The following is a 25,010-nucleotide window of genomic DNA, read 5'->3' as shown; positions in this document are numbered from 1 at the left end:
TATGTGTGCTGCCAGTGATCCCTTCTGTTCTAAAGAACTTTCACATGTTTTTATACTTTTTGCAAAACAGATAATCCAATTTAAGTATTAATACCAGGACAGCACATTTGTAAAAAAGACAATTGGAAGTACACTTAAACACATTTTTAAAATAAGCTAGCAGAGACTTTCATAGGACAGAACAACGCTCTCCAAAGTCTGAGTCTCTTTTGAGACTCCTGAGGCAGAAGTAACATTTATAGGATACTTTTCTAATACAAAATACTGTCTGCCTTTCTGCAACTGCAGGAGAGAAGGAACAATTTTCCTTTTTCTCTTGTGATAAAATATATTTCATAAGCAGTTAGAAGGGCTTGCTATGCCAAGGCTGACCACTGATGTTCATGAATAAACATCATAAAGAAAAAATCAGGATATAGTAGCACAATACTTACAATATGAAAAGAAAGAGCAGAAAAATAATTGTAAAACATAGGCTGTGGGGCATGTAATGCTATGCACTGACACTTTGATTCTGTTCACAAGACTCTCTTGGGTCTGGTATTGTCTGCTTCTATGTCCATGCTACCTTTGAGGACACAGATTACTCCATTCCCAGCAAACTCCTTGAGATTCTCTAAGGTGCTTTCTATTTATGCTTACTCTGTAGCCACTTGTACTTCTGTTTCACTCTTGAGCATGCAAAAGTCATTTTGGAAATTCTATGTAGCTGTTCCTCTAGCACTAGACACACTCCAAATGTCTGTACACAACCCACAGCCATTTCTACTGTTGTGAATTGCTGCCTCAGTAGGACCCATGAGGCACAAAGACTAGCAGATTCACAGATGCCCTGAAGTCTGTTCCCAGTTCCACTCATCCTCTACTCCACTCAATCACAGTGTCACGAATAGGGCTGTCTGCAGCACATGAGGGTGTAAAATAGCATAAGAGGAAAGAAGTTGGAAGACTAGCTGAGCTCAAAGGGCTCCTACAGTGAAATTCATTAAAGTAAAACAACGAGTAACCCCTCCCCAAATCTTGTTAGTAATGGCTGTTAATATTTGTAGGGGACCCAAAGGGTGTCTGGTACATCACTCATAGAGACTGTCACCCGGGAACTAATGTCCTTAAAAAACATATCAGATATATGGGGAACTGGCAATAAATTTGTTCTTTACTCTGTCAGCATGTGTGTATGTAAAATGACTGATACTGTTTGGCTGTGTCCCCACCCAATTCTCATCTTGAATTGCAGTTCCCATAATATCCACGTGTGTGGGAGAGACCCGGTGGGGGGTAACTGAATCATGGGGGTGGTTACCCTCATGCTGTTCTTGTGACAGTTAGTGAACTCTCATGAGATCTGATGTTTTTATAAGGGGTTTTCTGTCACTTCACACTCATTTTTCTCTAATGCCACCATGTGAAGAAGGATGTGTTGCTTCCTTTTCTACAAAGATTGTGTTTCCTGTGGCCTCTCCAGCCCTGTGCAACTCTGAGTCAATTAAACCTCTTTCCTTTATAAATTATCCAGTCTTGGGCAGTTCTTTATAGCAGGATGAGAACAGACTGATACAATGATGCACCTAAAATTAAGGTTAAAAAATCAGAGGGTGGAGGCAGAAAGAAACATTCATGACAATAATTTAGACTGTTGGAATGACTGCAATGCCCTTCTCCTCATCTCCAAGCTTAATTGCTGCTTTCCTCATGATTTTCCAGAAAGCACTTACCAATTCTTCTCTCTAAAAATAAACTCCACTCCCTTTGCACCTCTCTTAAGACAAGCAAGCCACCATCATACACGAGTTTACATTGTTTTGCCCTTACTCAACAATAAATTTTTCAAGGGCAGCATTCATATCTGATTTGTACATCTCAGTCCCTTCACTTAGCATCTTGCACCCTATGTAGGTAATCAGTATATATCTTTGAAGAAACGAAGCAATGACAGTAGTAATTTGGGTCTGAACACAACGCAGCTTTCAGGAGCTTTCTCATGACTAGGCTTAAAGTGCTTTTCTACTATAAGATCTAAGCATTGGAGTCCAATGTCTCTTCACTGTTTTAAAGTGAAATTGGTCATTAGAAATGAAGTGAGGATAGCAAATAATTTTTAAAGGTCTCTCCTAAGGCAAGAAAGAATTTAGGTCTAATGCCTAGTAGCCTAATTAGGTTTTGAAATGTTGCTGGTATATGAAACCCAAATGCTTGTAAGCACTGATGTAGAACATCAAATGTGGTTTGAATATGTTTGTTCCCCCAAAGTTTGTATATTGAAATACTAACCTCAAAGGTTAACAAAAAACTATCTATAATCCCATAATGTAGAAAACCATGGCTATCATTAATGTGTGTATATATCTGTGTCCATTTCATATGTTTTTGTTTATATAGATACATGGGCCAATATAGTTTTCCAAAAACAATATCATTCTATAAACTGCTTTTCCTTATATTTAAAAATATTTGTTAAGAACATGATTTCTGCTATTCCAAATCAACAACAGATATGCTGCAATTTAACTGGTATCCTATCACTAGGCTTCAAGGATTAAAAAAATTATGTTAATTAATTATACATTCTTATTATACATGTTAATTATACATGTTAATTAAAACCATGATAAATAGCCTTGTTTATAAATATTGGTATGTATATCTGATTATCTCTTTGGGGTAAATTTCTGGAAGTAATATTACCAAGCCAAAGTCTATTAAACATATACAGATTATGTATATATAATCTCAACTATACCTTCACAGAATATAATTAAATCAAATTTTAATTTATCAGTGTTTATATCCCTGCATCCTTTGTAGCATTAGGTACTTAAAAAGAATCTGGCCAGGTGTGGTGGCTCACACCTGTAATCCCGGCACTTTGGGAGGCTGAAGTAGGCAGATCATCAAGTCAGGAGATGGAGACCATCCTGGCTAACATGGTGAAACCCGATCTCTACTAAAAATACAATAAATAAGCCGGACGTGGTGGCACACACCTGTAGTCCCAGCTGCTTGGCAGGGTGAGGCAGGAGAATAGCTTGAACCCGGGAGGTGGAGGTTGCAGTGAGCCAAGATCGTGCCACTTCACTCGATCCCAGATGACAGAGCGAAATTCCATCTTAAAAAAAATAAAGAAAAGAAAAAAGAATATTAGCCCAATTTGCTAGAGAAAAGTTACATAATTACTTTAATTTTAATTCCTTTAATTATAAAGAAGTCAAATACTTTTTAATATATATGTTGTTCACTTGTCTAGTGAGTTGCCTTTTACGTTTCCGCCCATATTTATTCATCTTTTATTTTTTATTTTGTAAAAACCTCCATATATAAAATATAAATAACTATGATTATATTATATATTTTAAATTATTTTTCTGGTGTTTCCTTTGCCTTTGATGGTATTTTTGACATTAAGAAGATTTTCATTTTTACGTTGTCAAACCTATTCATATTTACCTTTAATTTTTTGTGGTTGCTTTTATGTTTAAAAATTATTTTCCACATTGATATCAGAAACGATTTCTCTATATAAACTTGACGTTCTTCTGCTTTTTATAAAAGCAATAATCTAGTGGGAATTATTTTCTAATAGGAGGAGTTTTTGGTTGATCAATTGTTCTGCCATATATTATGCATTTGTAATTTATTTATTTTACTTATTTCGTTTGGATTAGATTTTTCTTTCTTCACTGATTGTAAACTGTCTACCTTCATTGCCTACTAGATTCCTATGCAGATTAACTCTCAACAGTTCTCTCATGATTTGTTAATCACGTGGGATAAAACTCTTTGAACTGTTGTATTTTTGATAATGTATTTAAATACTTGATAGTGCAATTTCTCTTAATTCATTTTATTTCTTTAAAGTTGTCTCTGTAGGAAGGCAAGCTAGTATAGTATAAATGTAGACATTATTCTTAAATAACAAGAACTGTAACTGCAGAAGTTTTGAAACGAAGGAGAGTAGATAGGAACTTTGGGAAGATATGGCACTTTGGCTGGACCCAGAATGGTAAATGTGATTTGTCTTGGCAGAGAAGAAAGAGAAAGGTCATTCCAAATGGGGTGAAAGCCTGAGCAACACCCAGAATAGTGAACAAGCATTATATAGTGGGTGATGGGAGAGGGAAAGTTGGAAGGGACTCAATATATGTTGAATGCCTACTAGATGTCAGTTACCATGCTAAGAATCTTATGAATAACTTTGAGGTCAGTTGAATCCTCATACTTTGACTCCTGTGTATATTCAGTGCTTTGCTTTCCATCTGTCCCAATTTATATGTAGAACTCAGTATTTCTTGGAGTTTCTGAAACACAATTTAGTGACACAAAAACTTTATTGATCAATCAATGCGACCAATCAGTTTCTTGACCTCAACACCATATATTCTGGACTGAAAAATCCATTGTTGTAAGGTACTGTCCTGTGCATTATAAGATGTTTATCCCTGACTTCCACCCACTAGATGCCAGTAGCAGTGCTGCCCCTAGCTGGGACAACTAAAATTGTCTCCACACATTGCCAAATGTCCCTTAGGGAGCAAAATCAACTCCAGCTGAGAAATACAGATTCTACCAAAGAAAGGAAAGTTAGTGCAAATAATGGGCAAAATAGCCAGCTAGCATTAAATGGCAATATCGAATTCACAAATATTAATTCTAAATTCAAATGGATTAAATGCCCCAATCAAAGACACAGACAGGTAAATTAAATAAAAAGTCAAAACCCATCGGTACGCTGTATCCAGATCTATTTCACAAGCAACGACATACAAAGACTCAAAACAAAGGGATGGAGGAAGATTTACCAATTAAATGGAGTGCAAAAAAAAAAAAGGAGTTGTAACTTTCGTCTCTCACAAAATAGACTTTAATAGCAACAAAGACTAAAAGAAACAAAGAAGGACATTACGTAATGGTAAAAGGATCACTGCAACGACAGGAGTTAATGATTATAAATATATATGCACCCAATACAGGAGCACCCAGATACATAAGACAAGTTCTTAATGACTTATAAAGAGACCTGGACTCCCGCACAATAATAGCGGGAGATTATGACACCATATTGTTAATATTCAATGGATCGACGACATAGAAAATTAATAGGGACATCTATGATTTGAACTTAGACCTGGAATAAGTAAACTTAGTGAATATTTATAGAATTCTCCACCCTAGGTCCACAGAACATACATTTTTCTCAGTATCACATTACACCTATTTTGAAAGTGACTATGTAATTGGAAGTAAATAACTTTTCAGCATTTGCATAGCATTTAACAGATTTAAATGAAATATTGGTTGGCTGTTTGTTTGTTATTTTCTTCCCTTATTCCTTCCTGTCTCCGTTGTTAAGCGTAATTATCGGCATAAAAGAGGTTTTTAATACCTATATTTAGATTGCATTCCAGCCTGGGCAATAGAGCAAGAATCCTGTTCTCTCTCCCCCTTTTTCTTTCTCTTTCTTTCTTTCTCTCATAAAAAAAAAAAAAAGAAAGAAAGGAAAGTTAGTGGAGGTTTTTTTTTTTTTCTTCTAATTTTTTTCTGAGACAAAGTCTCGCTCTGTTGCCCAGGCTGGAGTGTAGTTGCACAATCTCACCTCACTGCAACCTCATCCTCCCAGGTTCAAGCAATTCTCCTGCCTCAGCCTCCTGAGTACCTGGGATTACAGGCCCTCACCACCACACCTGGTTAATCTTTTGTATTTAGTAGAGATGGGGTTTCATCATGTTAGTCAGACTGGTCTCTAACACCTGACCTCAGGTGATCCACCCACCTTGACCTCCCAAAGTGCTGGGATTACAGGTGTGCACCACCACGCCTGGCCAGTGGAGGGTTTTATATTGCAAAGTGCACAACAAATGAATATCCTCTTTTTGTTTTCCTTCTTAATGTCCACTTTTGGCTTCTCTGCAACTAGGTTTGTGCTTTTATTTTTGCTTAATTTATTGCAAGGTTTCTCAACTGTGACACTACTGACATTCAGGCCAGATAATTCTTTGTTGTAGGGAGCTCTCCTATGCATCGTGTGATGTTTAGTGGCATCCTCCGACTCTACCTAGGAGATACCAATGCCACCACCATCACTACCAGGTATGACAACTGATAAGGTTTTGGCTGTGTCCCCACGCAAATCTCATCTTGAATTGTAGTTCCCATAATTCGCATGTGTCAGGGAAGGGACCTGGTAGATGGCAGTTGAATCGTGGGGGTAGGTCTTTCCCGTGCTGTTCTTGTGATAGTAAGTCTCACGAGATCTGATGGTTTTATAAAGGGGAGTTCCCCTATACAGGCTCTCTTGCCTTCTCACCACGTAAGACTTGCCTTTGCTCCTCCTTCACCCTCCACCATGATTGTGAGGACTCCTCGGCCACGTGGAACTGTGAATCCATTAAACCTCATTTTCTTTATAAATTGCCAGCCTTGGGCATTTCTTCATAGCAGTATGAAAATGGACTAACACAACAACCCAATCTGTCTATCTCCAGACATTGACAAAATTGGTCCTGGTAGAGAAGCAGTGATGTAGACCATACCAAAAAGAAAGCTTGTAGGGATACGTTTTTTCCACAAAACCCACAAGTTACAGCTTAGAAACCCTCTATTTTTTTTTCTTTGAAGTGCCTTTTTGATTACTATGCAGTTGGTTTTGGTGGTTTTTCTTATGCTGTCTCAGGGATGCCCCATCTCAGAACTACTGTTTTGGGCCAGATAATTCTTTGTTGTATGGGGCTGTCCTGTAGATTGTAGGGTGATTAGCTTCTACCCACTAGATGCCAGTAACACCTCACCGCCCATCCATAGTGGTAACAAACAATACTGTCTACAGATATTGTCAAAGGTCTCCTGGAGAGCAAAATCGCCCTTGGTTGACAATCACTGCTCTATTTCTACTTATCTTTCTCTATAAACTAGTTCTTCTTTTCAGGCTTTTCTTGTAGAAGAAATACATATATCCCTCATTTTCTTACTCATAGACATTGAGTGATAATTTTTCTTGTTACTGTTACTTAAAGGTGATTATGGAAATACACTATCTCAAGTGGTTTAATTGTTGCATTTTTTTTAAACAAATATAGCATTGCCTCTAAGAATAATTCTGGAAAATAACATATAGTCTAACTTGCTAAACATTTATCATTTCTCCTCTGAGTGAACATCCCTAAGCCATTTGAGCTTCTATTATAGTTCTGCTATAGATTGCCTTTGCATTAAATTTGCACACACTTTTCTATTTCACTAAATCTGAAACTGTAGAGAACCTCAAGACAAGCATATTGCGTTACACATAATTACTATACTGAAATTTAAAAATATATAAATATTGGAATCAAGCACTTCCTGGTGAAAATACAACTTAATTTCTCTTTAACCAGATTTAGGGACCTGAGGTAAGTTAGCTCCTCTGACTTTGCTTCATCCTCTGCAAAACAGGGGTAAGATTACCTTCTGAGTGGGTTTCTTACAAATATTAGAGACTGTGAGATACAGCGCCAGGTATGTATCACTCAAAAATGTTAACAATTGTTATTGATTTTGTCAAGAGATATTGAGGTCTACATTTCAAAAGGCCTTTAAAGTCCATACATTAAACCTTAAATACCTATTCCTAGAACGTGTACTTCTTTCTTTCCTATATTTTCTGACTTATTTGTAGTCACAACTGAGGCAGGCTGAGGAAGAAAGATTGGTGCCTTAATTTTTCTCGATTTTGCCAGAAATAACTAATTCTAATGTTCTCATGAACACTGAATTTTAAGGTTTACTTAGCATCATTGTGAGATGTCTTTTTGCAGATGTCAGAAGCACATTGCTTCTAAATAAGGCGTAAGAGGTAGAATTATAAATGAAATTAGGGAGAGTTTTACTAAAATTACTTCTTATGGCAAAAATGCCATTTGATTGGTTTTAATGTTTTTCCCAGCAGATGAATTTTTCTTTCACCTTAATTTTTTTCACAGATATATGTGTACATATATGGTTTTGACCTTCCAGGACCAATTGAATTAAAATAAAACCTGATGAAAATAAAAGCAAAGAATAAAAGGAAAACCTACCAGTTACATTGCAAAATCAATAAAAATGCAGAATGCACTTTCTTGTCATTGAAAAGGACTGTTTTGTTCAATTTATTATACAAGGATGCAATTTCCCCTAGATTAGACGAGGAAGTGTTACCACAGGCTGGGGTATACAGTTTTAGTTATCACAGAATTTTAGAGGTGAAAGGGACCCCTAAATTAATTAATACAACTATCTCATTTTATGAGTGGAGAAATTGAGGCCTAGAGAAGGCAAGCGATTTTCTCAGAATTTTAACCAAGGGTTAGTGACAAAATGCGTACAAGGACCGATTCCCAGTGAGTCAGACCTCCTGCTCTGTTGGTGACATCATTCTGATAAAAATAGAATCCTGGAATCTTCTAAAAAAAATCTAGCATTTATTTTCTAATGAACTAAAAAAAGTGGAGAATGATAGTGGAAATAGCTTTAAGAATTGTTGTGGCACCAACTGCTGGGGGGAAAAAGCATATTTTGACTGGGTAAGCATGAAGCTATGCTTCAATTTAGTACTATTTGAAAGCTAGAAAAGCACCATTGTTGTCTTCTACCAAGTGTTTTAGAGAAGACAAATGGACACAGCAGACTACAAAATCAACACAGGAACAGGAAATCAAATACCACATGTTCTCACTTATAAGTGGGAACTAAATGATGAGAACTTATGAACACAAAGAAGGAAACAGCAGACACTGGTGCCTACTTTATGGGGGAGGGTGGAAGGAGGGAGAGGAGCAGAAAAGATAATTATTGAGCACTGGGCTTAATTACCTGGGTAATGAAATAATATGTACAGCAAACCCCCGTGACACGTGTTTACCTATGTAACTAAACCTTCACATACACCTCTAAACCTAAAATCAAAGTATTTTAAAAAAGAAATTAAACTTTAACCAACATATAACATTTGCTTTTTCTTCACAAATTCTCTCATTTGAGAGGCCTTATTTTTATTAAGGAACAGACACAATATTGAAAGTTTAGCAGTATTATTTATTAGTTGTCTCTTCAAATGGCCAGTATGTTTCCAGTACTTCCTTATGTATATTCAATACTGCATAACATTAACATGCCTGGAATTTTCTAGTAGCCTGGTACAACTTTTCAACTTAAACATCAATAAAAGTCCTTGCATCTTTGTCCAGGTTTTCTTGATCGTGTCTCTGTGTCCCTCTTTTGTTGATTTAACTCGTATTGCTCAGCCATTAGTACCAGATCTTCTGGAACACTCTGATTTGCCCTTTCCAGAATTTTAATCAATTCACTAGCCATTTTCGAATCTTTCTGAGTGATGAGGTGCCCGTCTTTCCTGCCCATCCAGTGCGCCCTACTCTGTGGATGTATTCTTCTATATTCCATTGGAAATCATAATTATATACATGTGTGACATCATTAATATCAAGACCTCTGGCTATTAAATCAGTTGCAATCAGTACCTTTATGTTTCCACTTTTAAAGTCCTCTAATGCTCGTTCTCATTCACTCTGTTCTCTGTGGCCATGCAGTGCTTCTGCAGATACGCCTTGGATATTGAAGTCACTTGATAAGTCATTAGCAATATATTTTTGGCTGACAAACATGATGACTTTGTCGTTTCACCTCAGGTTCTCTATGAATTCTTGGATAAAAGCTTGTTTTTCTTTTTCTGTGGTAACAATTATATTTTGCTTCACTGTATTTGCAGTAGTGAGAATCAGAGTACCAACATAAACCATCATAGGATCTTTGAAATAAGAATGTGCCAGTCGATGAAAGGTATCTGGCCAAGTTGCACTTGTCATGACAGTCTGCTGGCCTGGGTGCACATCCAATAAAATCTTCATTATCTGGGGTTCAAATCCCATATCCAGCATTTTATCCACCTCATCCATAACTAAGTAGGTTATGCTTCTTAGGTTGACAGAGTTATTCATCTGTAGGTCATTCAGCCTCCCAGGAGTGGCGATAATGATATCTACACCTTTGCTAATGTCTTCTATTTGTTCTTGTCTGTTTCGACCACCACATATGCAGATGCTTTTAAGACCTTTATATGAGTACTTTGAACATTCAGCTTCCACCTGAAGAGCCAACTCTCTAGTGGGTGTAAGAACCAGCATCCCAGGACCATTCGTCTGCTCTCTAGGTATCGGTTGAGAATCAAGATGAATAAACCCAGGCATTAAAAAGGACAACGTTTTCCCTGTTCCAGTTTGTGCAACTCCTATAAGATCTATTCCTTGTAGAATAATTGGCCATGCTTGGGATTGAACTGGTGTTGGCTTTCTAAATCCTGCCCTTGTTATGCTTTTCAAAAGATCAGGTTATTGCCAAAAAGCGTCTTCAAACGTACAAGCGGTTTTGGGGATGAGACGGTTTTCACCACTTTTGAAGTCATCACATGTTACATCGCAATTTTCCTTTCTCCAGTTAATCACCTGCATTTCAGACATGGAGCTTGTTGCTTTGGATTCTATGTAAAAGTTTTTCTTAATTGGTGGTAGATCTGCCCATTTGCTCTTTTCCCTCTCCAGGCCGCCTGCCCCAATTCGATCCCAATCTAACAATGGCCGCGCTTCTCTAACACTGTCGTTTCTGCGTACATTTCTTTCAATAGGGGGTTGGGACGCAGCATTAGTAACGCTGGATTCTGAGTTGTAGCTTTCTTGTTTTCTAATAAGAGTCTCTCTGGCTGCTTTGGCCTTTGCTTTCATTTCCTTGTTACCAAAAATGTTTACTTCTGCTTCAGATGCCCCCTTTACAATGTGTATTAAAGTGTTTGTTGACTGTTCTAGAGCTTTTATTTCGGATCCACTGTGACCAATTACCGCACCAACCATATTGTTCTTTATCTTAAAGCACAGTGGTGGTTCACGGGAGCCAGCTGCTCTAGGTCCCTGAAGGCCGGAGTGGCCGCTCCAGCCTCTGCCTCTGCCGCCTCTGCCGCCTCTGCCGCCTCTGCCGCCTCTGCCGCCTCTGCCGCCTCTGCCGCCTCTGCCGCCTCTGCCGCCTCTGCTGCCTCTGCCGCCTCTGCCATCCCAGCTAGCCCCAAGATCTCTTGAATTAGACTCTGCCCTCTTCCCCTCTGGGGCCCGGTGGGACATTGAGGGATAGTGGGACTATCAGCACTGGCTTCTCGCCTACATACGGTTGGGAAGGCAGGTCTGCGGCCTCTTCCCCGTCGCCCTCTGCAGCAAAGACGGCGGCGGCGGTGATTATTTCTGGGTGGTAGCCGTGGTACGCGGCGTTTGACGTGCAGGGGCGAGGCTTTGATGGCTTGACCAATCGCAGGGCCTGGACTGAGGGGAGGTCAGCAGGCGTCTGTGACGCAAATTTAAAGAGGCACTCACTCTCAGGGGCTGACCCTGCCAGCACTCTCAGAGTAACTGCCGTCTTAACTTCTGTGTTCTGGGTACCCTTTTCACTCTTCTCGTGATAGTTCTGACTCAACTTGAGAGCCACCTTGAAGCAGGCCTTAAACATGTGTACCATATACACATTGTCCTTTATATAAGCCATTTATTTCTCTAAGAGAAAAAAAAATAGTGGATTTAAAGAAAAAAATTTACTTATTTATATGTTTGTGAGTTTATTTATTTTGGCAGATTTCTTTTGGAGTGAATACAATACTTTGTCAAGATAAATTCATCACTTCCCTGTCCTCTAGTGTGACCTAAAGTATACTAATCAGAAATCTCTTAGGTGCACACTCTAGGGGTGATGGTTAGAAGAGAGGTAGAGTGGTGCCTAAGGTACTTCAGCGGCTGTTTTCAATGGTTTGTGACTTTTCTCAGTGCCTCTTCATTCTTTTCCTTCTCTGTGGTTTGATAGATTCTGAGACCTTAGCACTGGAAGGCTGTGTAGAACTCATTTATTAGGTATGTATGGAAGACATTCTAGCAGCAGTCTGGACTGAGGGATGTCCAGCTTCTATTTAGACAGCCCCAGAGTCAGGGATCTGTCTTCATTTCAAGAATATCCATTCCATTATGAGGGTGTTTAATGGTTACAAAAGTATTTTTGAACCAAAATGTGAGGCTTCTTGCCCTTAAGTCCTTCTTCAGACTTCTGAAGTTATACAGAATAGGCTTGATTCTCCTGTATGTAGCCTTGTGTACTTAAGGATCTGTCAAAGGTTTCTGATGGAGTTTCACTCTTCTTGGCCAGGCCGGAGTGCAAGAGCGCCATCTTGGCTCACTGCAACCGCCGCCTCCGGGGTTCAAGTGATTCTCCTGCGTCAGCCTCCCGTGTAGCTGGGATTACAGGCGCCTGCCACCACGCCTGGCTAATTTTTTGTATTTTTAGTAGAGACGGGGTTTTACCATGTTGTCCAGGCTGGTCTCAAACTCCTGACCCTCAGGTGATCCACCTGCCTCGGCCTCCCAAAATGCTGGGGATACAGGTGTGAGCCACTGTGCCTGGACTCTGTCAAAGGTTTGTGCACCAGGGCAACATTCCCGGTTTCTTCGACGTTTCTTGCTATGAGATGGTTTCCAAGACACACGTCATCCTATTCCCTCTCCGTTGGAAATGGTTCATTGAGGACCATTTACAGTGTAGCACAAAGAACTAACAAGCACACAAACAAATAAAAAATAACAAGCAAACGATCTGCAGAAATTGCCTTACTACTACTATTAGGGCATCTTTACTGAGAATGACAATTCTAATTTGACCTAAGAACTCCTGAGACACAAAGTGGCTCACAGTAACATGATGGGCATTTAAGTTCTTGCTTCTCTTACTTACTCAGTTGGTTTTTTTTTTAATTTGCTTGCCTAAAGGAAGAGTGTATATGTATCCTTTTATAGTTACCTTGTTAAGTTTAGTCTATTGATGTAGTCTGTTAAATATAATTTTAATGATTATTCTCTCATCCATCACATTGGCCTCTAGTTTCATGTCTTCTGCCAATTCAATGTCCATAGCATCTTTCTCTTTTCAGTCAGTCACTGATTAAAATTTGATCATGGTCTACTATAGGACAGAAATCTGTGACACATTGGGAGAAAACTTCTCTGTGTCAGTACTTTCTCTAAAAGATGCTATTTGAAGAAAAATAAGGATTTCTGGTCAAGTATGTTTGGGAAACACAGCATTGTATATTCTCTCTGTTAAAGTCACAATACTTATTGGATATTCCAGAAGCTATGATCATTATAGACATTGAGAAAAATCAATTGTTGAATCCAAAGTTCCCTAAACAAATTTGCCGATGGATAGCCTCATTAATTATTTAAATAAGCTGTTTATTTGGAATAATTTTAGATGTACAGAACAGTTACGGAAGTAATACAGAGAGGTTCCCATATAGCCTCAGCCAGTTTCAGTTTCCTCTAATCTTACCATATCACATTATCATGATACACTTGTCAAATATGAGAAAACACTACTGGTGTGTCACCATTAACTAAATTCCAGACTTTATACTACAGTTTTCCATTAATGTATTTTTTCTGTTTCAAGATCTATTCCAAGACACCATACTACATTTCGTTATGTACAGTTTGTGAGAGTTCCTCAGTTTTTTCTTATTTTCCATAATCTTTCCAGTTTTGAGGAGTAATGATCAGGAATTTTGTAGAATGTCCTTCAAAAGGTATGCTTGATGTAACTTCTCAAGATTAGACTGGGGTTATGGGCTTTTGGAAAAAAATCACAGAGGTGAAGAGCCCGTCTCATCACATCATACTAGGGAGATAGGTACCTGATGTCAACGTGATCCATCTGGTAATGTCAACGTCTGTCCCTTGGATAATTTGTGTTACTCAGGTTTTATACACTGTAAGATTATTATTTCTCCCTTTCTATGCTCTATTTTATGGAAATGAGCCACTAAGTCCAGACAACCCTCAAGAGCTCAGTCACCATTTAAATGCAATCCTTATTATTTATTTTATACAATTGGTAACGTTCTTTGGAATGTAATTTGGAAAACTCTGGATAAATACAAATTACCTAATCATGTTTTTTTCATCTGGTTGTTCAAGCAGATGTATTCTGATGCAGTCACATTACAACTCCTCCATACTTCTCCATGAGTTATATTAGGAATTTTAAGGCATTCTCAATGTCTTCTAGTTTATTAACTATTTTAAAAGGGAATTTGTCTAGTTACATGTGGCTTTTACCTCTTGAAGAATGTATTATATTTCTCTGTCTTTATGCCTTCATCTTTACTTTGAATAATACTTAATATTACAGAACCATAGAATTCGACAGGCGTCGACTACATCAGAGATCATTTTGTTTTCTCCCTTATTACAGAGAAAGTAAAATTGAGGTTCCAAATTCTTTCTGGAATTGACCAAAGGTACTCATGAAATTATTGAGAGTATAAATCTAGAACCATTTCCTTTTTTTTTTTTTTTCAAGATGGAATTTCGCTCTTGTTACCCAGGCTGGAGTGCAATGGCACGATCTCGGCTCACCGCAACCTCCGCCTCCTGGGTTCAGGCAATTCTCCTGCCTCAGCCTCCTGAGTAGCTGGGATTACAGGCACGCGCCACCGTGCCCAGCTAATTTTTTGTATTTTTAGTAGAGACGGGGTTTCACCATGTTGACCAGGATGGTCTCAATCTCTTGACCTTTTGATCCACACGCCTCGGCCTCCCAAAGTGCTGGGATTACAGGCATGAGCCACCGCGCCCGGCCCCATTTCTTGACTTTTAGACAGTCACGAACATGGTAGAGGACATTACTTCTTTACTATGAAGTGACTTGCTTCTATTCTTGTTTTTTGTGGTTGATACGGAAGAATAGAATCAGCCATAAAAGTGAACTGAAGAAAAGTCATATTGTCGGGAGAGGGGTAGCTGTAAAGTTTGAGTAGAGAGCAGTGCGCTTTATAGTAGAACTCACTGTGGTGAATTACCGTGATGACACAGAACTGATAGAAGACTTATGGATACTGAAGATACTGAGAGGGATTGTGCCTTCAGGATGATTCATTACCATTTATGATTGGCCTTATCAGTTGGAAAAAATGTTTGTCAGCTAAATTAAGGGCCACCACTGTGATATTCTTTGCTCCAAGTATCTCTACAGTGGGTTTATTTAGTGTATCTGAAATATTCCCACTAAATATGTACCCTTGTTGCTTATGGCTTGGTATGTTACTAACGTGCTCTGGAAAAATAAAACACAAAAATGTGGATTTGTCAGTTAGATGCTTTGTAGTGTAGCAGCTGGCTAAAAGATTCTAGGGCGGAGAGAGGCAAAGATGAAAAGAGTCGAATTTCTGGTAGCGGGGATGTGAAAATTTTCCCCTAAAGAAAAAAAACGAAGGTTTCTACGACTTTGCTTAGGGAAGTCCCTATAATCTTAGAGGCAACAGTAAGAGAGTGAAATATTGCAAGCAGTGAATTGAGCCAATTTTCAATCACTCTGATTTCTACAAAACTCTCTTAAATATAAGTTAATATTGCTGGCTTAAAATAGTTGCATATATGGGACTCCCTTAGAAATGATATGGATAGTGTTTTATTTAATAAGTCTGCTGTGATGGTCTTAGGCAAACTTGACTTATGGAATTCCAGTTAGCATTGTTGATTATAATAACTACAGTTGGTTTTGCATCTGTACAGCACTTTACAATTTATAAATACTCTTTATAGAAATAGTCTTCTGGGAATGATATATATCTGGCCATTATTCTGTTCAATAGATGTGCTATATTATGGCAAAAGCTGCTATTATCATTGTACCTACTGGTGTATTTATTTTGTGCACAGAATCATACTCATACCACAGAGTCTAAAGCAGTAGCAGCAGTGTGGTGTAGTTAGCAATCAAGAACACTGGACCTTGAATAACTGGGCTCAAATATCACTCTCACCATTTATTAACTGTGAGTCCTTGAGAAAATTCCAATATTCTTATGTCTTAGTTTTGCTATCTGTAGAACGGCATACTAGTACCTGTCTCATACGCACACACAAAGTTATACTACTTGGTTCATAGTAGGAACTCTCCAAGTATCAATTATCCCTGTTACAGAAACTGTATGTATAGAGAGACAACCATGGAGATTCCCTGTCCAAGGATTTTCCTGACGGTTTCCTCTGGTCCATATCAAAATGAAAAAAAAAAAATAAGTATAATTTTTTTTACCCAAATCTAAATTCATTCAATTTAAACTTTTTTTATTCTAACATTATGCCCTGCTATCTTTTGTAAAATATACTTTCAAAAATGAAATAAGGATTGCCGATTATTTTAAAGATCTCCCCTAGGGCTAGAAAGAATGTAAATCTAATGCCCAGTAGCCTAATTGAGTTTTGAAATATTATTGTTATATCTGAAACGGAAGTGCTTGTAAGAACTGATCTAGAACATTAAATGTGGTTTGAATGTCTTTGTTCCCCTAAAGTTTATATGTTGAAATCCTAACCCCAAAGGTGATGGTGTTAGGAGATAGGACCTTTGGAAAGTGACTAGGTCATGGAAGTACAGCTCTTGTGAATGGGATTAGCTTGCCCTCATAAAACAGGCCTGAGAGAAACCCCATGCCATTTTTCAATGTGAGGTTACAATGAAAAGGCTGCCTTCTATGAACCAGGAAGTGGGCCCTTACCAGACACCAAGTCTGCTGGTAACTTGATGTTGGACTTCCCAGGCTCCAGAGCTGTGAGAAATAAATTCCTATTGTTTGTAGGCCATCCAGTTTACGGTATTTTGTTATAGCAGCCTGATTGGACTAAGACAGTTTTGCAAACAAACACAAATTAGAATGCTGTTAGGTGTGAATCATGGTTGCCGGCAAGAAGGACTGAAGGGAGGCTGGAGAGGCTGGAGAGTTTATGCAAAGACCTATAAGGGAAGTAGGTCTGATATGATACTGTAGGAAGTATGAAATTAGAGATAAAAGGATGTTAAAGTTTCAGGGGAAAAAACCAATGTGGCCTTTGCGAAGAAATCAGGGCAGACTGGAGGACTAGGAGAGAAGATTCAGGTTAAGGAGAAAGGTGAAACGGAGAAGGATGGTTTGGGTCAGTTTGAGTTCTAGATTTCAATGTGTGATATTATGAGAAAGAATTGGCTGAACAAATTAAAATGAAGAACTGCTTTATGCCAGGCAATTTATTTAGCTGATTAACTATCAAGAGAATGTTACCATAGTTTATATATTAACATAAACATTACATTGTAGACAACATGACCTAGGTTTATAAATGAAGAGTTTGCCAAGAGAAAGGGAGTCTGGGTTACTAAAGAATCTTCTCTGTTGCCCTCTGTCTAGACTGGTGTTTGCTTATAGTAAGCCTGCCTCATAGGATAATAGTTTGCTTATAGTAAGCCTGTCTCTACATTGTACTTAGAAGCTGCCATGCAATTCCTACAGAAACTGTCCAGCACTATAATTTCACCTTGTGTAACTGGCATAAATTGATTCTAGATAAATAAATTAGATAGAGCAGGGCTCCGTGTGGATACTGAAAGATATGAGGACATAACAATACATATCCTTACAGTCTACTTGGATCAAAACTAATAAATTAATTAACATTTAGCCTATAAAATAAGCATATTAATAGAGTACAATAACGAGTAGAAAATGTGACAATACTCCTGAGTATAATTAACGTACCATGTTGTGAAGCATGTTAAGACCACTTTTCTTGTTGTCCTTTATCTTTATCCCACACGTGGTTTGCCACCAGTTCTCCAGTTTGTTTTCGTTCAGCCTTGGCCACAACTGCTTCTGCTTGCACCATCCTGCTTTCTAAAATTTTAGCTGTCATCATCAATTTCACACACTTCTACTATTTATTGCCTAGATACTAAAGCAGCTCTTCATTTTTATTTCAAGGTACCCTGATTTTCTGTCTCTTTCTGCAATAGCTGAAGGAAGGGTGATCCTGATGCAAATGTGTTGTGTCATTGTGGGAATTCAGCGAGGTAACAATGCTTGTGACTGTCACAGAGGCATTTAACAAATGGTAGTCTCCCTTCCCACACACCCATTTTCCTGTTATATAAATTATAGTTATTATTACAGTATCTGGCCCTGATTAGTCTCACCTCCCTCCTGCAGAACAAAATTCTTTGGTGAACAAATTCTTTCTGGTGAATTCGTTGCACCCACCAAACAGTGCAAGACCTAAACCCAACAGTTTTGCATGTGTCTGTATTATATCTGCAATATTCAACAGTCTATAAATTACTCTCTTATGCACTGTTCATTTGCATCCCATAACAACTCTGTGGGGTAGGTAATAATGGTAATGGTAAGGGAAACTGAGGCACAGAGACATTAGAGGCTTGCTTAAGGTCAACTAAGATGCTGTTTTCCTGCTTCTCAACTGTTCTTTCCATAAGACTGTTTCCCAAAGAAATGCTTGCTAACGACTCTTTGACAATTAAAATACACATAATATATTCAAAATCACCTGATTCACCAAGTCTGTATTGAGCACGGGGGTCCCTGTTCTCAGCTTGAAAGTGTCCATTTTGCGAAAGACTGGCATGACATTTATTGTAAACCTAATTTTAGAAAACAATGCATCTAAACACCTCTCAGTCAGAAACAACCAGGCAACAGCTCACTTGACCCAAAGCCAACTTCAAGAGCCAATTTTTCCCAAACCACAGAAAGGCAGGATAGAGCAGCCATAATTATTTCTATGAGATAATCCTACCACCTCATGTCTTCTAAGGTGCAAGTGAATACACTTAATTGCTCAGCTGTGTATTTGCTTGAATGTAATCAACCACTTACTGGGAGTTGCTGTCTAACTATTAGGATATTGGCACAAGAAAAGCTAAATAAATTAGAGAGAGTTCACTCTTTATAAAGCTGCCTTTGGAAGGAAAGTACCTTCTATGTTCAGAGCCAGGAGGAGTTGGAAAGAAACAAGGTTGGAAGTCAGGCTGCAGTCATAACAAAATGCTTACTCCTTGTGAGCACTGCCCCATTCCGTGTTAACACAGGGCATGGCCCAAAGCCACTGACCTCTGTAGAGTGCTCTTCTGTCATTCTGGAGTGATGGCCGGTTTTATTAAATGCACCTATTACCCGCGGAGCGAGCACCAGCATGAAATGAGCTGTGCTTGATGAGCAAGGAGGACAAGAGGCTTGCTTTTTTAGCATGAATAACATCTGTTCCTTCAAGCATGAATACCGCAACAAGGGGAGGAGATGACCAGACAAGGCAGAAAAACAAACAGCATGATGTTTGGTCTCCAGGGTAATTACCTTGATATCTGGATGTTTGTCTTTTGTCCACAGGGCCTTGTGCAGCTTGACCACACTCAGCCCAAGAGCTGTATCTAAGAGAAAGGCTTTCAGTCCATGAGCTGTTACAGTGAAGTGTCTGTGGGACCATTTAAAAAGTAATGAAAGGATAACTATGCATTTTCTTTCAATAAGAGACTTCTGAGAAGAGATTGGAAGGAGAGGTTACCTCAGGTAGTAGACACATTTAAAGGAAAGGCTCTAAATGTGAAACGATGGATCTCCTAAGATTAAAAGACCACTGCTGTGGTTTTATTCTTAGATCTTAAGTAGCTCTTTAACATTTTGAAGATTCTATCAAATGCAACCTTCTTTCACCTATTGTCCCAGCCTCCAGTTCATCTCTATTTTACCCTGTCCACCACTCTAGAACTTAAAGTACTATTTTGTTGGCTGGCTATTTGATTGCTTGTTTGTTTGCTTGATTATTTATTGGGCTGGTTGCTTGCTTCCTTGAGTGTTTGCATTGAAAATTATATCAGTATATTAAAAACCATCATTTGTATGTATCACAATATGTCTTAAATACATTTTTTTTTGCTCAACAATGTGCTAATCCTTTTTGCTTTTGCAATCAATTATATTCTTTCAGCTTGGCAGATGAAAAGTCCTCTATTCATTTGCTCACATCCTCTTCTCTCCAGTCCAATCATTTGTTTCCTGATGGGTTTTACTCAAGAACCTCGCCTGTATGTTTCTTGCTGTTTTCTACCCTCAAGAAGTACTACTTATAATTTGTGGGTGGGAGGAGGCAATGAAAAATGAAAATATGAAAGCTCTTGTTCAAAAAGCAGTAAAAACCCTCATTAAGTGTACTAAAATATAAAGCTTTGTCTTCTGCAGTCTCTCTCTCAACATGTCATGGTGTTTTGAATCTGCTATTTGATGTTATTCTGAGTAGAGCAAAATCGAAAATTTTAATCACTCACATATACTTTACCATTCATTTTTACATTGTGCAATGCCAGTTTTAAATGTAAATATAGGAACATTTCACTTCTTTACAGAATCACAGTTCATATTTCATAGCTCATATTTCATATTTCATAGTTCATATTTCATGCATATGTATTTCACAAGTTTTTGTATAACTTCTTGATATGAGCACATGTACCAATACTCCCTACCTTCAACTTAATATTATTAATGAAAGACTGAAAGGTAAAGAAAGTATTACCCTATCTTTTCCCTTTACTTCAATATCATCATTTTCAGTGTAAGTGGTTGGATAATATGGTGAAGTAACAAGTAAGAATACGACAGAGTTTCACAAAACAAGAACATGTGGTTATCTTTAGCTTATTATTAAAAAAAAAAAAAAGAATAGATACGACAGGGTTCCTTGGTTCTACATGTTTCTTAGAGTGTCTTTACCTTCTTGCTGACTGCCTGAAGCCAGTTCCTGTTGGAATAAAAAACTGTCCTCTCCAGGATGTCAGCGGTCCCTCACTTTCCTGCTTACTCAGTCATAGATGTAACACACTGGTCATATACTTCATTTATGTCTCACTGAACTCCCCCACATCATGAGTCCACTGGAATTCTGTGTTCATAAGAGCATCTCTAATGCTAATATGTGAGTAAGGAAGCAAGGAGTCGGGGACACACATATTGCACACGTCTCCTCTGCTCACCCATGCTCCCTTGTCACCTGGGATTTCACTTATAAAACACAAGTTCAAGGATAAAATTGTTAAGAATTTCAAGACGGTAATAACACAGCATTAAACCAAAGGTGAGGCCCTTCTGAATTTGGGGTCCTCTGTGACTGTACAGGTTGCATGCCCATGAAGTCAGACCTGCCATTAAGTCCATGATGATGTCATCACATCAAAGTATCCAGTTTAAGTTGTCAAAGAAAAAATTTTTTCTCTTCAGTGAAGGGAAGCCAGTTGAGATCAATGATAGGGTTACTTTAGTGAGGGCAAGAACCACACATCACCTTACACTTTTCAAATCACTTTACACCTTATTCTATTTGTTGAACAGACAAAAAAGTGACCATAGTTGACAGAAAGAAAATGATAGAAAGAAAGAAAAGAAAAGGAAAAAAAAGCTACCATAATTTTTTTTGGAGTGAAGTGATTAAGAGCACAGATTCTAGAGGCAGAATCTCTGAGTTCCCATATTGGTTCTATGAAATACTAATTGTGTCACCTTGAATAAGTTACGTAACTTCTTTTGGCCTCAGTTTACTTATTTGTGAAATAGGGATGGTGAGAATAGTACGTGCCTCATAGGGCTGAGGTATGAAATGACTCAATGCATGTCAAGTGTTTAGAAGAATGCCTGGCAGATATTAAGCATTATGGAAGCAAGTGACAAGTCACATTCTTTCCAGAAGTTTCTCAGTTACTTCTCACAAGGCTAAGAACCATGCATTTGTATATACATTTAACATATGAGGAAAATAAGGCTCAGAGAAATGATATAATGATATAATTTACTAAGTTTATAGAGCTAGTAAAAGGGAATATGAGAAATTTAACTTGGGCTATATCCTGAATTTACATGTCAACACTGTCTTCTAATGTAACCTTATGGTATTCCTCTAGTTTCCCAAAATAAACTTATTTTTCATACACTATACAGTATCTATAGCATGTCTCCATTTATATGCTGGTAGGTTTCTGAAAAAAGTGACAAACTTGTACTACTAACCATTTAAAATATAAAGTAAACTACTTTTATGGAACCAAATGGTTAATGTTTTTGTAGGTTAAATGATAACCCCACTAAATTTTTGAGTTGTAATTTTTTATTAGCATTTGTTCAAAATGTATATCACTCCTATCAGTATGTTGTTGGAGCTAGCTGAAGTTTTTCTGTTAATGTCCACCTCTTTGATTCTCAAAAGAAACACCATGAGATAAACCAAGGACTCCTGTAAGTCATCAAGAGATGATGTAGTAAAACAGAACCCTTTTATTAAGAAGGAATATAAGTTTAGGAATAATAGGATATGATATTTGGAATCAGGATTGCCTTAGGTATCAGGCTACCCACCTCCTCAGCCTGATGAAAATGTGATTATCTTGCCAGAATCGTAATTTCCCAAAGATAGGATCAGTGTTATATTATACATGTTAATTATTTTATGGAGGCAAACATGAAAATATTTTTAAGGTGTTTCATAAATTCAATCCCAATCTTGATGTCTGAATTTTATTTCCCAAAAATGCTCTTTATCTGGGTACTACCCTTCCATAGCAGTGTTGGTTTCAAGGTCTAATCTGATAATTGAAGAGCAACTTACTGACATTACAGATTATTAAGTGAAAAAAAAGCAAGATGGCAAACGACATATCCAGTGTGATCTAATTTGGGTAAAACAGGAATTATAGATATAGATAGAAGCTATCTAGAAGGACATGTAATAAAAGGCTAATAGTGATATAAATGAAGTTGTAGAAATCAAATGACTTTGTTTTTTTATTTTCTGTGTTCTCAAATTTTCTAAAATGCATATATACTGCTTTTGTAATGAGCAGTGTTAGCTCAAATCCTAGAAGGAAGTGCTTTTGTACACACACACACACACACACACACACACACACACGTCATTCATTTATCTGTGACAGACTAAGCAAATTCATAGAGACAGGAAGTAGATACGTGGTTGCCAGGGGCTGGAGGAGTGGCAAAAGGTGAGTGAGTGCTAATAGGTACAAGGGTTTCCTTTGAAGGTGATGAAAATGTTTTAAAATTAGTTTATGGCAATGATTGCACAACTCCAAATATGCTAAAAAACAATCGTCTAAATGGGTGAATCATATGTATATGAAACATATCTCAATAGCGGTAAAAATATCTATGGAATATTTTTCTTAATGACAGATCAACTCTCCTTCAAACCAACATGCTTCTTGTTCAATCTGATGCTGCTAGAAACTTGAAGAATACACACTGGGGTTGGCCTAATGGTCATTATGATTTCTTTGTTTCCAAAATCCTCCATATTAGTCTCAAATACAAATTGCTTCTCAAAAAATCCAAGGATACTTTCCAAAATAAATAGATATTTGTAGATTGTCTAGTGTCACCTTGAAGAAAGAGTAAACATGTCAGGAGTTCTGAGTTCCTCTACTAACTACTACTCCTGATCTGGGTGACCTTTGGCAAGTCATTTCATCTCCTGGGCTTTGTTTTTCTACATGTAAAATGGATAGATTGGACCACATGACTGCCCCGGTTTCTTTCAATTTCAAAGTTTTGTGGTTTTATATGGTCAAGTGTTTGACCATTTTTGGAAATTAGATTAACTTTCTAAAACATCACTACTATGTTCTTTCTAAATAAAATATTTTTGAAAAGTTTAATCCTTATGTTCCAATGTTAAATGACCTCACATATACCCCAGTAAGTAAGCAAAATGTCTAAAACATGATTAAATGCAAATACTGAGGGTGGAAATACTAAAAAAAAAAAAAAAAAAGTGTTTGTATGTGCATGTGCCTGTGTGTGTGTGTGTGTGTGTGTGTGTGTGTGTGTGTGTGTGTATTTTTTTCTTGGTTTCAAGCATGAATGCTCTGGCATCTCTCCAGAAAACATCCAACTGCTTTTTACCTAATGGCAAGAACTTTTAAAATAAGATGCATTTTTTATGCCTTCCCTCCAAAAAACAGGAAGCAGCAGCCAGCTCAGCGGTGCTAACCTCCAATGGCCAGTACTGTTGTTTGTGATCACGGGCAGTTGAAAACCAAGGCTGCAAAAGCTGCAGGAGATGTCAGTTCTGACGTGTGGGTCCCCATTATGCCCAGAGCCTGCACTGGCTGATGCAAGCATTGCAGGTGCATTTGGTTACAAAGGCAGAACCTGGACTCTCAGAAGCAGTCCGTGTTTTCAAGCCCCCTCCAGGGACCCAGAGGCGGAGGGGCTGGGACCAGGCTAGAGATGGAAACTTTGTATAAAACCAGGTGTAAACAACAAGACTTTTCTGACATTTTTGCTTCAGGGCTGAATATTTTAAATGGCTTCAAACACTTCTGAAATAAGATTTCTATGTTTTCATGCCAGAGCTTTTAAATGTTTCAAGCAAAAGTGCATTGATTATGAGACTGAGTTCATGATGATTAGAGGGTTAAGGGAACACTATCAAAGAATGGAAAGTTAACACTACAACAAGCCAAACTATAATTGTAGGACATTTGATTCTTTTCTTTGTGTTCTCTCCATCCCCATTGTTGCTACTTCTAATTAAAGCTATTTCCAGTACAAATAAAACAGGTCATGCTTGCTCATGTTTTTCCCTCATCAGTTGTCTATTTGGTTTGTCACTTTAACATAATCTAGTAAATTCTTATAATTGTCCCTTTTCCCTCCCCTAACAAGCTCTCCCTTTTGGAAGATAATTCCTGATGGTAGCAGCTCCGGTAGGGTGTTGGCTAGGCTGATGAATTCCATTTCTAGGTCTGCTAGAGCAAGGCACAACACATTCAGGGATATAGAGCTACAGACAAGAAAATCTAGACATTTCGAAGTTTATTTTACAATAGAGACAGTTACTATATTAAAGTTCAAAGGCCAACCTTTGTAATGGTCCTAATTTGTTGAAATTATTTTGCTTCTTTCTTTAATTGTATAAATTTAAGGTACAAAACATGACATACTGAAGTACCTATAATAGTGAAGCGATTTCTACAGTCAAGGAAATAAATATATCCATCATCTCACATAGTTACCGTTCTTTTTCTTTTTGTTGTGAAAGTACCTAAAATCTGTCTTAGCAAATTTTCTGTATACA

The 25,010-nt window shown here is 37.8% G+C and overlaps 1 protein-coding gene and 1 long non-coding RNA gene across 3 annotated transcripts in view; both read right to left on the bottom strand.

Annotated features, from left to right (window-relative positions):
* The window catches only part of LOC105734572 (uncharacterized), an 885,080-nt gene that overhangs the window by 508,771 nt on the left and 351,299 nt on the right, over positions 1 to 25,010 (bottom strand). For both annotated transcript variants that reach the window (XR_010338163.1, XR_010338164.1), the window contains exon 3: positions 2,985 to 3,106. This is a non-coding gene — a long non-coding RNA (uncharacterized LOC105734572). The remainder of the gene's footprint in view (positions 1 to 2,984; positions 3,107 to 25,010) is intronic.
* LOC105714764 (probable ATP-dependent RNA helicase DDX53) lies at positions 9,169 to 11,135 on the bottom strand. Its single transcript, XM_012448895.3, is given in 3 exon segments — positions 9,169 to 9,347; positions 9,350 to 10,969; positions 11,060 to 11,135. Coding segments are annotated over 3 exon segments (1,875 nt in total).

This window comes from Aotus nancymaae, unplaced genomic scaffold, assembly GCF_030222135.1.
Source record: "Aotus nancymaae isolate 86718 unplaced genomic scaffold, 86718_ANA_hifiasm-v0.15.2.pri h1tg000058l, whole genome shotgun sequence".
Lineage (NCBI taxonomy): Eukaryota > Metazoa > Chordata > Mammalia > Primates > Aotidae > Aotus > Aotus nancymaae.
The sequence above is the reverse complement of the archived record's forward strand: the minus strand, read 5'-3'. Positions and strand labels throughout refer to the sequence as shown.